This window comes from Lissotriton vulgaris, chromosome 1_2 (genome assembly GCF_964263255.1).
Source record: "Lissotriton vulgaris chromosome 1_2, aLisVul1.2, whole genome shotgun sequence".
Classification (NCBI taxonomy): Eukaryota; Metazoa; Chordata; class Amphibia; order Caudata; family Salamandridae; genus Lissotriton; species Lissotriton vulgaris.
The window spans coordinates 67,478,083-67,494,497 of NC_141686.1; the positions used below are offsets into that span (position 1 = coordinate 67,478,083).

General features: G+C 42.8%; 1 protein-coding gene across 1 annotated transcript in view; it reads right to left on the reverse strand.

Annotated features, from left to right (window-relative positions):
• Nucleotides 1-16,415, reverse strand: part of ITFG2 (integrin alpha FG-GAP repeat containing 2) — an 819,025-nt gene that overhangs the window by 727,395 nt on the left and 75,215 nt on the right. Inside the window, exon 6 of the mRNA XM_086952820.1 lies at nucleotides 13,065-13,213. Within this exon, the coding sequence (XP_086808946.1) occupies nucleotides 13,065-13,213 (149 nt within the window). The remainder of the gene's footprint in view (nucleotides 1-13,064; nucleotides 13,214-16,415) is intronic.

The window sequence follows — 16,415 nt, forward strand, 5'->3', positions numbered from 1 at the left end:
CAGTAGGGAGAGTAGCAGAGTGAGTATTAGAGAGTAGTAGAGTGAGTAGTAGAGAGTGAGTAATAGAGAGTAAATAGTAGTAATGTTTCTCAAGAAAAGTCATTTTCAATCGTTCGGAATATCAGCGTTTGGGCAGATATGACCCACGGACACGGTTTATGACTTTTCTTGAGAAACATTTGGATTATCATGTCCTATACTTTGGAATTTTTGAAAGACTGACTTTGAGGATGCTATAAATTACTCAAGTCCATGGCTGCGGCTGGGAACGCCCCCAGCAACATCCATTGCACACCCCTTTAACGCAGGACACTGCGTTAAAGGGACTGATATTTATCAGGCAGGATTACGCCACAAAAAGTGGCTTAGTCCTGCCTGATAAATATACTCACTCTTCTGCGCCACCAGAATGTCACAAAAAGTGCATCATTCATGACATGGTCAGTGACATCACTGATGACATCTCAAATGACATCAATGATGACATCAATGATGACATCATCCATGTGACAATTAAATACACCAAATCACACACTAGTATAATCTTTCATCACTCACTGTAAAATAGAAAGTGCCATATTTGAAACCATGGACACACCGATAGAAATTTCTAAACACCCACCCCATTATTCATAGAACTATACACACATCTAATCACTTATCTATAGATTCAGTGTTATATGCTGTGAATAATCAACAGAACACTATCAAATATATGTATACGCCTATTTCAACATTACACACCAGCACACATTGTATTCACTTATAAAGATATCCTTCTGACTTACGCAAACAATTGATTATACTTACATTTACTCACCTACAAACACCACTTCATCTATTTATATAGATAGTAACTCACACTTAGTGTGTTATAAAATCACTATTACAAGTATACAGTTATTCATATAGTGACTCATACAATCACTAAGTCTTAGGCACACTTAATTAGATATAACTGTCACATACACTGCCTTTTTTTTCCAAGTTTAATGGAGATGTACCATTGAGAGAAATATTTCATCACCACCACACCCATAAACATATACATTCACTGTAACAACTGTTATAACATGTAGTCTTAACCTCATATACCTACTGAATGAACTATTCACACATTTTTTGGCAATCACACATCTTGTGCTCATTAGACTGAGGCACAAGAAAGCAGAAAAACAAACGTGTAGAACACAAAAAGGGGGCAGGGTTGAGACCCCCTGACCCCCCCTAGCCCTTCTCAGGGGGTCCCAGAAGGACCACCAAGTGCAAAGAAAATGTTAATTTTTTTTAAACCGCAGGGTACGTGCACGGTACGCGTACCGTACGCATACGGTGCGCGTACCCCGCGATTTTTTTTAACATTTTTTTTTGCCCTTGGGGGTCCTTTTGGGACCCCCTGAGAAGGCCTTGAGTGTTGGGGGGTCTCTACCCTGCCCCCTTTTCGTGTTTTCCACTCTTGTTTTGGGCTCTCTTGTGCCTCAGTTCTCCTGAAAAACAAGATGGTGGCCAACACTTCCTGGTTTGGACAGTTTGGAATGTTGACAGTCGACTGCCAGCCAATCAGAAACTCGCTCGCGCATGTACGGGTACGCGCACGTACGTGTACGGTACGCGTACCGTACGCGTACGGTGCGCGTACGATGAGCGCATATAGATATATAATTTACTCAAATTCAATTTTCTCAACAACTATTGTAGGGATTTTCACCAAATATAGAAAAGGCACTACTTCATACCTGTCCCTACCATTTTGCCAAGTTTGATGTAATTCCGTTCAGCCGTTCGGGCTGTAGCCGTGTCTGAAGGTCCCATAGAAAATGCCTTTTGAAAAATTTCAAATTCAATTTTCTCAAGAACTACTGGAGGGATTTTCACCAAACGTAGCAAAGGCGCATCTGCATACCAGGCCCTACCATTTTGCCAAGTTTGGTGTAATTCCATTCAGCCATTCAAGCTGTAGCCGTGTCTAAAGGTCCCTATGGAAATTAACATGGGGAAAACACGATTTGGGACCCTCCTTTCGGCCCCCGCTTGACGAATCCCCCGAAACTTTCAGGGAAGGAGCGGAGCGGAGCTGGCCAAAATTCTGGAAAGCTCATATTCAATTTCTCAACAACTACTGTAGGGATTTTCACCAAATATAGAAAAGGCACTACTGCATACCTGTCCCTAGCATTTTGCGCCAAGTTTGGTGTAATTCCGTTCAGCCTTTCGAGCTGTAGCCGTGTCTAACGGTCCTATAGAAAATGTCATTTGAAAAATATCAAATTCAATTTTCTCAAGAACTACTGGAGGGATTATACCAAACATACAAAAGGCACTGCTGCATTCCAGTCCCTACCATTTTGCCAAATCTGGTGTAATTCCGTTCAGCCGTTCGAGCTGTAGCTTTGTCAGAATGTCCCTATGGAAATGAACATAGGGAAAACACGTTTTGGGACCCCCCCTTTTTTCTCGGCCCCCGCTTGACGAATCCCCCCGAAACTTTCAGGGAAGGAGCGGAGCGCAGCGAGGCAAATTTAGGGAAAATTACAGGCAGATCCCTCAATCGGCGCCAAAGTTATTCCCAATAGAATGTTCGGAATTTCCTATGGTAACTAGGTCCTAACTTTATATACCTACTGGCTATCGGCAGTAGGAGATATATATATATATATATATATATATATATATTCTGACATGTAGGAATGCCTCTGCCTCACGGATTGTGGGCCTGTTTTCAGGTGTGTCAGACACCTCCAAAACACAACGAAAAACGTTTGCTCTTACAGCAACGTTGAACAGGCCACACCAACTGCTTCCAACAAGATCTTTAATTCAATAAAAGCCACAACAGGCATTAGGCGTTTCGAGTCCCATGACTCTTAATCATACGCCACTGACTGCTGTTGCGGTGGGTTCGTTTTGTTTTTAAATACGGAACTTTTGGACATGGAGAAGGGACATTCATCCAGTCTTTTAAAGGGCCAGTCATTTTTCCTTGCTTAATGTTCAAAATGATTTTGCCAACTCTTCTTGGATGCAACGAGGAAATTTACAATTATTAGTTCAGGTCAGTTCACTTAATTAACCCCCAAATGGCTTCATATTCATGTTTTCACTCGTTGTATGGTTTTTGGCACTCTCACAATATTTCAGGGACTGCATCTCCCACAATACTTCACAACTGTCCTTTATTCCTTTGCTGGTTCCCCATGTCGATTTCGGTACAACTTCACACATTATTACTGTGCACGAGTGCAATCTTGCTTAAAGAGGAAAAGTTCCATACCACGGGCACAGTATGCAACAGGTGTTACACGGTCTATTGTTTTTAGAGTGCCCTTGTAAGAAGCGCTACATAGGCAGTATCATCAACCCCACAAAACTGAGGATCCTGAAACATATGAGAGCTAACGCTAATAAGGATGAATCCTATCCGGTAGCTCGTCATTTTGCTGAATGTCATCAAAGCAGTAGGGATCTCCTTAGTTTTTATTGCATAGACCAAGTGAAGCGCTTAGAACGAGGTGGGGACAGGGAGAAGGCACTCCGCATCGCAGAATCTAGGTACATCATCGACCTCAAAATAACGACACCGTGGGCTCTGAATAATGATGAGGAGATGTGGATGCACCTCTAGACGAGGAAGAAACGTTTTCCACCTGCTCAAGACAGGTAAAGAAAAAAGAAAAAGAGACTGTTATTACTATACCTAGAAACTCCGATAAAGTGACATTGCAAGTTATGGAATCTTAAGTTGGATTCTAGCCCAAGCAGGGCGAGACAACGGCTTATAATAATTAATAAGACATCAAGTCCCCACAACTTAAAAAAATATATACATAGGGGATACACCCCTTCAAAACACAAACAAGAGCTAGGAAAACATATTTTATAAAGTTTTTGATTGGGCTCTTATAACTTGACTATTTAAAAGAAATGATCAGTGTGCACTACAATAATGAAATGTTTGTTGCTGTTAATGTTTTTAAATTTGCACTAGAGCACTTTATATTCGCCATGATAACCAATGTACTGTATGTAAAATAACACACTTCAAAATGGCCACCGCTTTTACTAAGATTGACCATCTTCTATGTTGTTGGAAAATGAAATGTCCGGTGGGGGTTTAAAATGGCGATCATTCCTATGCACAAACTGACACTGACGAAGCTTTTACTGCGAAACGCGTCTGTCGAGGGTGAAGGGGGATTGTAATAAATGATTTAGAAACTGGATACCTGCGTGCTTGCCATTTTATCGACTGAATTTGTTGATAAGTGCTGATATATATATATATATATATATATTTCCAAACATCCCTCCAAGAAGAACGCGGAGATCCAAGGGGATTACAGGTCAGACAACACGTTTTATTTCTCTCCCCAACAATGGCGGCGAATGCATTTCGGCTATTGTAAGCCTTCCTCAGCGCCCAGCATTGCAGCAAGAATAACGTTCCACAAATGTTCCTTCCTATGCCTTATTGGTTCAGCACCTGACGCTCCTCCCCCTAATGCACTCGACACATCACGTTGTAGTCCGTTTTGAATGTTGGACTCAAACTCCCAGTAGGCACTGTTCCGGCTCGACTGGGTCGATGGTGTGGGGAAATGAGGTCGACTGTAGGTCTCGCTGATAGTAGGTAGGTGGTGGACGGTACATGCCTTGGCGAGAGAGAAAGTGGACGGCCGCTGTCCTGTGTCCCCTCATAGCCGCCGCACCAGTGTACCAAGGGCAGAGTGCCGGGTCGGGGCAGTCAATGCGGGCTGTGAATCCCTTCGAGGTGGAATACCTCGTTGCTCCACGACACTCATCCAGGTCCTCTGGCAGCTCGCGGAGACTATCGATACCTCGATACTTTGTAGCTGCAAGCAGCTAGGTGCCAGCTTCAGCTCCGTCAGCTTTTGACGCGGGGGGTTCTCCGTTCTGTGATTGCTGGCGACACAGCAAAATATTTCCAAACATCCCTCCAAGAAGAACGCGGAGATCCAAGGGGATTACAGGTCAGACAACACGTTTTATTTCTCTCCCCAACAATGGCGGCGAATGCATTTCGGCTATTGTAAGCCTTCCTCAGCGCCCAGCATTGCAGCAAGAATAACGTTCCACAAATGTTCCTTCCTATGCCTTATTGGTTCAGCACCTGACGCTCCTCCCCCTAATGCACTCGACACATCACGTTGTAGTCCGTTTTGAATGTTGGACTCAAACTCCCAGTAGGCACTGTTCCGGCTCGACTGGGTCGATGGTGTGGGGAAATGAGGTCGACTGTAGGTCTCGCTGATAGTAGGTAGGTGGTGGACGGTACATGCCTTGGCGAGAGAGAAAGTGGACGGCCGCTGTCCTGTGTCCCCTCATAGCCGCCGCACCAGTGTACCAAGGGCAGAGTGCCGGGTCGGGGCAGTCAATGCGGGCTGTGAATCCCTTCGAGGTGGAATACCTCGTTGCTCCACGACACTCATCCAGGTCCTCTGGCAGCTCACGGAGACTATCGATACCTCGATACTTTGTAGCTGCAAGCAGCTAGGTGCCAGCTTCAGCTCCGTCAGCTTTTGACGCGGGGGGTTCTCCGTTCTGTGATTGCTGGCGACACAGCAAAATATTTCCAAACATCCCTCCAAGAAGAACGCGGAGATCCAAGGGGATTACAGGTCAGACAACACGTTTTATTTCTCTCCCCAACAATGGCGGCGAATGCATTTCGGCTATTGTAAGCCTTCCTCAGCGCCCAGCATTGCAGCAAGAATAACGTTCCACAAATGTTCCTTCCTATGCCTTATTGGTTCAGCACCTGACGCTCCTCCCCCTAATGCACTCGACACATCACGTTGTAGTCCGTTTTGAATGTTGGACTCAAACTCCCAGTAGGCACTGTTCCGGCTCGACTGGGTCGATGGTGTGGGGAAATGAGGTCGACTGTAGGTCTCGCTGATAGTAGGTAGGTGGTGGACGGTACATGCCTTGGCGAGAGAGAAAGTGGACGGCCGCTGTCCTGTGTCCCCTCATAGCCGCCGCACCAGTGTACCAAGGGCAGAGTGCCGGGTCGGGGCAGTCAATGCGGGCTGTGAATCCCTTCGAGGTGGAATACCTCGTTGCTCCACGACACTCATCCTATATATATATATTTATATATTTATATATATCCTACTGGCGGTCGCCAGTAGGTATATATAGTTAGGACCTAGTTACCATAGGAAATCCACAACATTCTATTGGGAATAACTTTGGCGTCGATTGAGGAAATTGCGAGCAATTTTCCAAAACTTTGGCCAGCTCAGTTCTGCTCCTTACCTGAAAGTTTTGGGGGGATTCGTCAAGCGGGGGCCGAGAAAAAAGGGGGGGTCCCAAAACGTGTTTTCCCCATGTTAATTTTCATAGGACGATTAGACACGGCTATAGCCCGAACGGCTGAACGGAATTACACCAAACTTGGCAAAATGGTAGGGACTGGTATGCAGAAGTGCCTTTTCTATATTTGGTGAAAATCCCTCTAGTAGTTCCTAAGAACATCAAAAGAGAAAATATATATATCTCTATAGCAGCTTACTGTAAGCTTACTGTAAGCTTACCTTTCCGAGCACGAGCTGTATGCTAATTGGCGGTCAACTGTCTGTCAGCACTCCAAACCAGAAAGTGTTGGCAGCCATCTTGTGCCTCGGTAGACTGAGGCACAGAAAAGAAAAACAAACGTGTAGAACTCAAAAAGGGGGCAGGGTAGAAGAACCCTGACCCCCTAGGCCTGCTCAGGGGGTCCCACAAGAGCCCCCAGGCCCCAAAAAAATTATTTAAAAAAAAATCTAAACTTATTATCTAATGCTTTTCCCACAGTGGTTTGGACGGGGATCTATAAGCTAAACTGAAAGCATATTTTCTGTAAATTCACATTATCTTTTTCAGTCATGTGAGAATGAAGTCTGACATTCTCAGTAAACCATGTACATCCAACAAGGACAGAGACTGTTAGTTGATTCCTTTGTGTTCTACTGCAGCCTCCTAGAGTGTTCTAAAGCACAACTAGAGCGCTAACAGTCTTACTTATGACAAAAGTATGGCACACCAGAAGCCATCTTCATTGGAATGAAGTGGTAAGTCTGAAAACATTTGATTTAAAAAGGAACAAAATGAGGGGGTTCATTTTGCCATGGAAAGTATGATTAGTGCCTCAGAAAGAAAAATGAGGGCACATTTTGAATGACTTCTCAAATCCTCTTCCATTTCATTAAAAAAATTCTGACATGCAGACTGAAACATGCACTTTGAATACCAGCAGCCGACTTCCCTGGTGAGCAGTAGCTTTACTACAGTGATATATTGAACAACTAGAGTGCTAACATTCAGAATTTATGGCAAATGTGTGACACATCTGAATGCCTTCTTGATGGAACCAAAGTAAACAAGCATTGAAAATGCTATAGATCTCGCCCTCGTTTAAGTTAAAGCCATTCTGTTTGTAATGAGGTGGCTTTTTAGCTTTGCTTTTATTAGTGTTTTTCAAACTTTCATGTAAATAACATGCATATGTATGCATATATGTATATGTATGCATGCATTTATATTTGTATTTATATAGATATGCAGATGATATATGTTTATATATGTATATATATATATATATATATATATACACACACACACATACATATATATAAATGCATATGCATATATATGCATATATATATATGTGTATATGTGTGCGTGTAGAGAGAGGTAGAGAGGTAGAGACTAGTAGAGAGAGGTAGAGAGTGAGTAATAGAGAGTAGAGAGTGAGTAGTAGAGAGTAGTTGAGAGCAGTAGGGAGAGTAGCAGAGTGAGTATTAGAGAGTAGTAGAGTGAGTAGTAGAGAGTAGTAGAGAGTGAGTAGTAGAGAGTAAATAGTAGTAATGTTTCTCAAGAAAAGTCATTTTCAATCGTTCGGAATATCAGCGTTTGGGCAGATATGACCCACGGACACGGTTTATGACATTTCTTGAGAAACATTTGGATTATCATGTCCTATACTTTGGAATTTTTGAAAGACTGACTTTGAGGATGCTATAAATTACTCAAGTCCATGGCTGCTGCTGGGAACCCCCCCCAGCAACATCCATTGCACACCCCTTTAACGCAGGACACTGCGTTAAAGGGACTGATATTTATCAGGCAGGATTACGCCACAAAAAGTGGCTTAGTCCTGCCTGATAAATATACTCACTCTTCTGCGCCACCAGAATGTCACAAAAAGTGCATCATTCATGACATGGTCAGTGACATCACTGATGACATCTCAAATGACATCAATGATGACATCACTGATGACATCATCCATGTGACAATCAAATACACCTCATCACACACTAGTATAATCTTTCATCACTCACTGTAAAATAGAAAGTGCCATATTTGAAACCATTGACACACCAATAGAAATTTCTAAACACCCACCCCATTATTCATAGAACTATACACACATCTAATCACTTACCTATAGATTCAGTGTTATATGCTGTGAATAATCAACAGAACACTATCAAATATACTTATACGCCTATTTCAACATTACAAACCAGCACACATTGTATTCACTTATAAAGATATCCTTCTGACTTATGCAAACAATTGATTATACTTACATTTACTCACCTACAAACACCACTTCATCTATTTATATAGATAGTAACTCACACTTAGTGTGTTATAAAATCACTATTACAAGTATACAGTCATACAATCACTAAGTCTTAGGCACACTTAATTAGATATAACTGTCACATACACTGCCTTTTTTTTCCAATTTTAATGGAGATGTACCATTGAGAGAAATATTTCATCACCACCACACCCATAAACATATACATTCACTGTAACAACTGTTATAACATGTAGTCTTAACCTCATATACCTACTGAATGAACTATTCACACATTTTTGGGCAATCACACATCTTATGCTCATTAGACTGAGGCACAAGAAAGCAGAAAAACAAACGTGTAGAACACAAAAAGGGGGCAGGGTAGAAACACACTGACCCCCTAAGCCTGTTAAGGTGATCCCACAAGGACCCCCAAGGCCAATTTTTTTTCTTAAACCCGGTATGTTTTTTTAAAAATTACCCCCCCAGGGGGACCAAATCGCGGGGGCATAGTGATAAAGAAGTGTGGGGGGTGCCCAATCCCCCCCCACACTGCCCCGGGGACTGCCGCCCTCCGGGTCAAAGCAATACAGCCCCCTGGCGCATACTGGAGGCTCCTGGTTGGCTAGTTGGCCCCCAGGGACCCCCAGCATCCAAGGGAATTAGTTCACCTTCTGCAAACGGGCCAGTGGGCTGCGTTGCAGAGAGGTGTAACAAGGGGCATAGCCTCATTACACCTCTGTGCAATGCAGCCCCCTGGCACATACTGGAGGTTCCAGGTGGGCTAGTTGGCCCTCAGGGGTCCCTAGTATGCAAGGGGAATTAGTTCCCCCTCTTCAAACATGCACAGGGGCTGCGTCACAGAGAGGTGTAAAAAAGGGTGTGGCCTCATTACACCTCTCTGCAATGCAGCCCCCTGGCGCATACTGCAGGTTCAGGGTGGGCTAGTTGACCCCCATGGACCCCCAGTATGCAAGGGGAATTAGTTCCCCCTCTGCAAACATGCCGGGGGCTGCGTTGCAGAGAGGGGTAAAAAGGGGCGTGGCTTCATTACAACCCTCTGCAATGCAGTCCCCTGGCGCATACTGGAGATTCCTGGTGGGCTTTCAGGCCTTATATAGTTAGGAATTAGCATTTAAAAAACCTTTGAAATTCACTGAGAAAACCATAGGTTTCAGGCCTTATATAGTTAGGAATTAGCATTTAAAAAACCTTTAAAATTCACTCAAAAAACTATAAGTTTTAGGGGTGTTATAGTTAGCTGGAAATTTCACTCATACAAAACCATTGAAATTGCTCCTATATAGTTAGTTGTACTAACTATATTTCGCGCACCCGCAATCCACTGCTGATGATGTCACATATTACATCATTCATGACATGGTCAGTGACATCACTGATGACATCTCAAATGACATCACTGATGACATCATCCACGTGACAATCACATACACCTTTTCATACACTAGTAAAATCTTTCATCACTCTTTGTAAAATACAGAGTATCATATTTGAATCCATTGTCCCAGCAATACAAGTATCTAAAAACCCACTCAGTGATTCATAGATGTATACACACATCTAATCACTTACCTGTAGATTCCCTCATACATGCTGTCAATGAACAATAGAACACTATCAAAAATACTTATACACCTATATCGACATTACACACCAGCACACATCCTATTGACATATGAAGTCATCCTACTCACTTATGCAAACAATGGATCACTTACATATTTACTTAGCTACCCACTTATAAAAACACAACTTCATCTATTCATTTAGATAGTAAGTCGTACTTAGTGAATTATAAAATCATTATTACAAGTATACAGTTATCTATACAGTCACTCATACAATCCTTGAGTCTTATGTATACTTATTTATATACAACAACTGACACATACACTGCCTATTTTTTTCTAGTTTGTTGAACATGTACCATTGAGAATTATATTTCCTCATCACCACACCCATAAAGATATTCACTCACCCAAACAACTGTTAGAACATGTAGTTTTACCTTCATATATCTAGTGAATCAAGTATTCACACATCTTTGGGCAGTCACACACCCCCCACCGAACCACACACACATTCATTCTCCCATACAAATACTCAGTTAACTAATCAATAACTAATATAGACGTCCACATAGCTAGTTACCAACTGGAGAACCAGTTTACACAACAACTGACAAAGTGATACAGATATTCACACAGTTTAGTCACTATCGACTATATTTAGTGAGACACTATAAATGGGTCAAGTAACCAGTCAATTACACTGCTACTAAATCATCCATCCAAATATTTATTTGTAAATATCCACTCATTCTTCAATGCAAATTGCTATATATATAATGCATATTTAAATAACGAAGCAAACTACATTCACTGGATGATGTCATCAGTGATGTCATTTGAGATGTCATCAGTGATGTCACTGACCATGTCATGAATGATGTAATATGTGACATCATCAGCAGTGGATTGCGGGTGTGCGAAATATAGTTTGTACAACTAACTATATAGGAGCAATTTCAATGGTTTTGTATGAGTGAAATGTCCAGCTAACTATAACACCCCTAAAACTTATAGTTTGAGTGAAATTTAACGGTTTTTTAAATGCTAATTCCTAACTATATAAGGCCTGAAACCTATGGATATATATATATATATATATATATATATATATATATATATATATGCTCCAAATGCCCACAAGGTAGGATTGCACACAAACAGCCGCCTGGATTCAGCGGGTAAAGGACCTCCATATGCGCCAATAACTGCAGCTCCCCTGTCCTGGATGAAAGCCTGACGCGTTTCTGAGCCGTGTTGCTCGTCTTCAGAGGCTCGACCTGGGAAAGCGTTTCTAGGGACACAACCACGATTTGTAGTTAAGTCAATTTCCTGCCCCCAGATGGGCGTACTCAAAAGCGCATAACGCCAAGATTTGTGGGTAATGTAGTCCGTGTCCCTAGTCCATTGGGTACAGTAATACATTCAAAGCCCATAGATGGGCCTCAGCGCACAGGCGGTCCATTAATCCCTTGCTTCTGTTGCACGTGACAAAAACCTGTGCCCCCCCACTACGGAGTGGTGTAACCCTTGCAGCTGGACGGCCAGGTCGAGCCTCTGAAGACGAGCAACATGGCTCAGAAACGCGTCAGGCTTTCATCCAGGACAGGGGAGCTGCAGTTATTGGCGCACATGGAGGTCCTTTACCCGCTGAAAGGGTTGCACCACTCCGTAGTGGGGGGCACAGGCTTTTGTCACGTGCAGCAGAAGCAAGGGATTAATGGACCGCCTGTGCGCTGAGGCCCATCTATGGGCTTTGAATGTATTACTGTACCCAATGGACTAGGGACACGGACTACATTACCCACAAATCTTGGCGTTATGCGCTTTTGAGTACGCCCATCCGGGGGCAGGAAATTGACTTAACTACAAATCGTGGGTGTGTCCCTAGAAACGCTTTCCCAGGTCGAGCCTCTGAAGACTAGCAATACGGCTCAGAAACGCGTCAGGCTTTCATCCAGGACAGGGGAGCTGCAGTTATTGGCACACATGGAGCTCCTTTACCCGCTGAATCCAGGCGGCTGTTTGTGTGCAATCCTACCTTGTGGGCATTTGGAGTATGTATATATGTGTATATATGTGTATATATATATATATATATATATATATATATATATATATATATATATATATATATATATATATATATATATATATATATATATATATATATATATATATATATATATATATATATATATATATATATATATATATATATATATATATATATATATATATATATATATATATATATATATATATATACATACATACATACATACATACACACACATTAGACAACACAAATGCATTGGCAGGTAAAGGCATTGCACTGTATAAGGCCCTGCTTGGTATTACAATACAGTTTAAAAGTCAACATAATGTAATGCCATTGTGATACATTCTCCTCTACATTTAAAATAGCTACCATCAGCAAGCCAGATAAAGGGAATTTTGGTATTATTGGAGGCAAGGGTCGGAGTGCTTCATTTTCAAGCCAAAGACAAGCAATGCTCATGCAGGCAGGCACCACTCAACGATTAGGCCTTGAACAAACTTAAATAAATTGAAAGGGGTGCCCTACATGGCACAGAACTAACATTGAGCCACAATGCCAAAACTGAAATAATCTAGTTTAGGACCCTTTAGTCTATCACTGATGATGAGAAATCTTAAGTCTTGATAGCGCCTTCTGGGTTAAAACTAGGAGGTTGAGAAGAAGCCTTGTTTTATAATGGCACAACTACATATGTAAGTGTTCAAATTAGTTATAAGCAGTGAGAAAGCTTGGTCATGAAAGCTAGCATGGGGCACACATCATTTTAGTACTGGTACCCCATAAGCACAGCTGTGTCCAGCAGCTCACAAACACCTCTCACCTGTTAGTAGAGGACATCGATTCTCCCTCGGCCAGGCATTGGTATTCTGGTTTCCAAGAGCACAGCAGGATGGCATATCCACAGCCTGGCTGGGACACCATTAGCTCAGATGTGCCATCAGGTCCTGGATTCACAGATAGGCTGTCTACCTACGTTGATCAAAAGAAAATAATTATCCTTCATGGTCAAAATTAGAAAGGCGTGAATGGAGGGCAAACATTCACAGAGAAAAAAGGTCAGAGGCAAGCCAAAGATAACCCCGCAACACAGCACTGGTGATAGATAAGAGAAGTTCAACATGTAAGCACCGATTTTTGACTGTTTAGGAAAGGGTGTTCGATCCATTGGGAAATAGAAGACTTGAATATAGTTTTCAGTGACTAACACTTCATAATCATAAAAATAACTTCTTTAAACTTTGAACTGTTGGCTGGTGTGCTTGACGAATGGGGGGGTGGAGTGGGTGGGGGGACAGTGAGGGGAGGGGTGTGTAAGAGTCACAGGTGAAAAAAAAAGTTTATTAAAAAAACGTATCTGCAGCCGTTCCCATCGCACTCTTCTGCTCCTCTTCACTGCAGGAAGCCACAGGCTTCTAGAATGCCCTGCGGCCAATCCTGAAACTGATCTCATAAATGAGAGCAGCTTCCAGATTGGCCTGAGCGCCCTCGATTTGCGCCCAGGACAGACTGCTAGTCTGTTATACAAACAAAGATCGTGGGTATGCTATTTGATCTGCACATCTATTGTTTCACAGTATTGTATTTATGATGCCAATTTTTACTACACCATATTTCGGGAGGGTGATCTCATGGTGTTACAATACCCACCATCTTGGGTATGAGTCCACTAGAACTGCAGAAACAGTCTAGATACAGAGTCCAACAAATACACCGAAGCACACCACTTAATTGTTTCTATTATCCTTGGAAAGTAGTCCGAGATCCAGCCAATTATAAGGTTTCCTTAGAAGACGTTCACAACAATTGATCAATCAGGTCACTTTGATCTCTTAATTCATTCCATTGCAGACAAAAAGCAGCAGCCGACGCTCGTTTCGTCCTCCTGGACTTTCTCAAGGCTCCATTCTGAGTTCTCTAAATGGGTACAATTTCATTTGATTCACACAAAGTGTATACTGAAATTCCAATGGAATAAAAGTAGAAGACCGTAAGTCCAATGAGTCAAGTAAATTATGAGCCCAAGTAGCAGTCGCTACACACATTATAAAGCCTTGCCGTGCCTTGAATCCTACAATATTCTTTTGAAGGACTCTATTGTTTCCGTGAATGTGGGACCTTGATACGTCCACGCTTACCATAACTGCATTTCGAGTTCCTACACCATCAGGATCGCCAGGAGGACGAACGCTCGTCGGCTGCTGCTTTTTGTCTGCAATGGAATGAATTAAAACATCAAAGTGACCCGATTGATCAGACTGCTATTCTGTGCCTGCTTGAGTTGGAGAGAGCTTTCACTGCACAAGATGGTTTGGCCGACCTGAGACGGCCTTCCAAACCATCACGTGCAGTGATGGGAGTGCACTACCACTCCCCTCAGTGCCTGTCACTCCCAGGTCCCACCCCCAAGACTCAGCAGCCGGCAGGAAAATAAAAATAAAAAGAGTGTTAATTATAGTTTTACTTTTCCTTTCCTGTCATTTTTGGGTGGACGGCGCTAATCAGCCATAGCAGAGGAGCCGCTGCTAAACTTTATTCAGCATTACTGGCATACCATTTGATAAAAGTCTTAAACCACAGCTTCTGGACAGGAATATATGGGAAGTGTACTGGCCAATAGGCAGGGTATTGTTTCTTCTGTGAGTGAATGATTAACCCATCAACATTCCAACCCTCCTCTCCGAAACTGTAAAAATCAGAATATGCACACAGCTGTATAACTAGTGGGGATGATGACCAGAGATCACAGACTAGGAAACCAATTGCTGCTAAGCCGAAGCTTGTGAGAAGCATGGCAGTGTGCATACATATTTTGGAGCAGACAGTGGATATCCTTCAATAACCGAGCAGTGTTCCCCCTCCCATTAAAGTCCAGTGGTCAAACACATAACTTAAGCTTCACCTGCATTGTCCATGATCTGGCAGGAAAATAGGTTTACTTTCAAGGGTCCCAATTTACTGCTCTATACATTGAAACAATAAAAAAAGAGTAGTACTTAATTATCCAATCTGATCACTTGCTAAATATACGACCAGTGTCCCATGACACAAAATAACATGTTACCAGTGATTATGCCTGCAGTGAGAGAAGGAAATGGCAACTCAGGAAAACAACTTGTAATGGGATTTATGAAAAAAGGGAATGCAAAAAACAGTTATTGCCACACACCACCAATAGTTGATAGAATAACACAATGTGCTTGAGTCACCTCTGAACTGAGTGTATACATTTTCAAAATCATTAAGAGTGGACAAAGGCATTTATAATTCATCAGCGTACCCCTACAGAGACATGTGGAGACGAAAAAAGATGCACTTCACATATATGCGGGTTTATAGAGCACAAGTCTAGCATCAAATCAATAGTGTTATCCCTAAAAAAACAGGATGTATTTCAAGACGCAGTAGTCACACGAAACATATATAAAAGGGGAAATAAACTATTTCCGATGTGCTGTAGGTGATATGGGGCTCTCCACTGTTATTGCGGTGCAGTGCAAAATGTGTTTATAAATGGAGGATGGAGGGTCCTTCAGAGGTCTGTATTCTGAGCTTCTCTCAGATTCTCAGGGCAGAGCTGGTGGTTCTGTTCCTTTTTAAAATCGCTTTGCTTCTAATTGGCAATGATGCTGCTCAAGGAGCTGCAGGGGACACCAGAGGTTCTGATCTTAGAGGCAAAGTATGGTAGGGTCTGCATGTGGAATACTCTGTGAATGATGCAGCACTTCTAGAAGGTAATGTAGGCTAACAGGAGGCGCTGGTATTGTTCAGAGAATGAGTGGGATCAGGCAAGCTTGTATGTAGAGCATACTTTTAACCCCTTAAGTGCTACGGGTGAGCTGTGCTGATGACGGAGCGGTTCCGTCATGGCCCGCTCGGCGCGCCTGCGCGGCGCGAATTTCGCGCCTGCGCGACGTTCTATTGAGCGGAGCGGGCCATGACGGAACCGCTCCGTCACAAGCACAGGTCAACCGACGCTGGTGACGGAGCGGTTCCGTCACCAGCATGCGGCCGCCGCGCGGCCGCCCCGACCCCTTAGCACTGCGGCGGAATAGCCGTCGCAGTGAAGGGGTTAAGAGTGATTTGGGGGGATTTTGCACTTCTACTAGCAGGGCATTGCCCCATGAAGATGCAAGGACCTCTGCAGTCTGCTTTCGGCAGGAAGAACTTTACT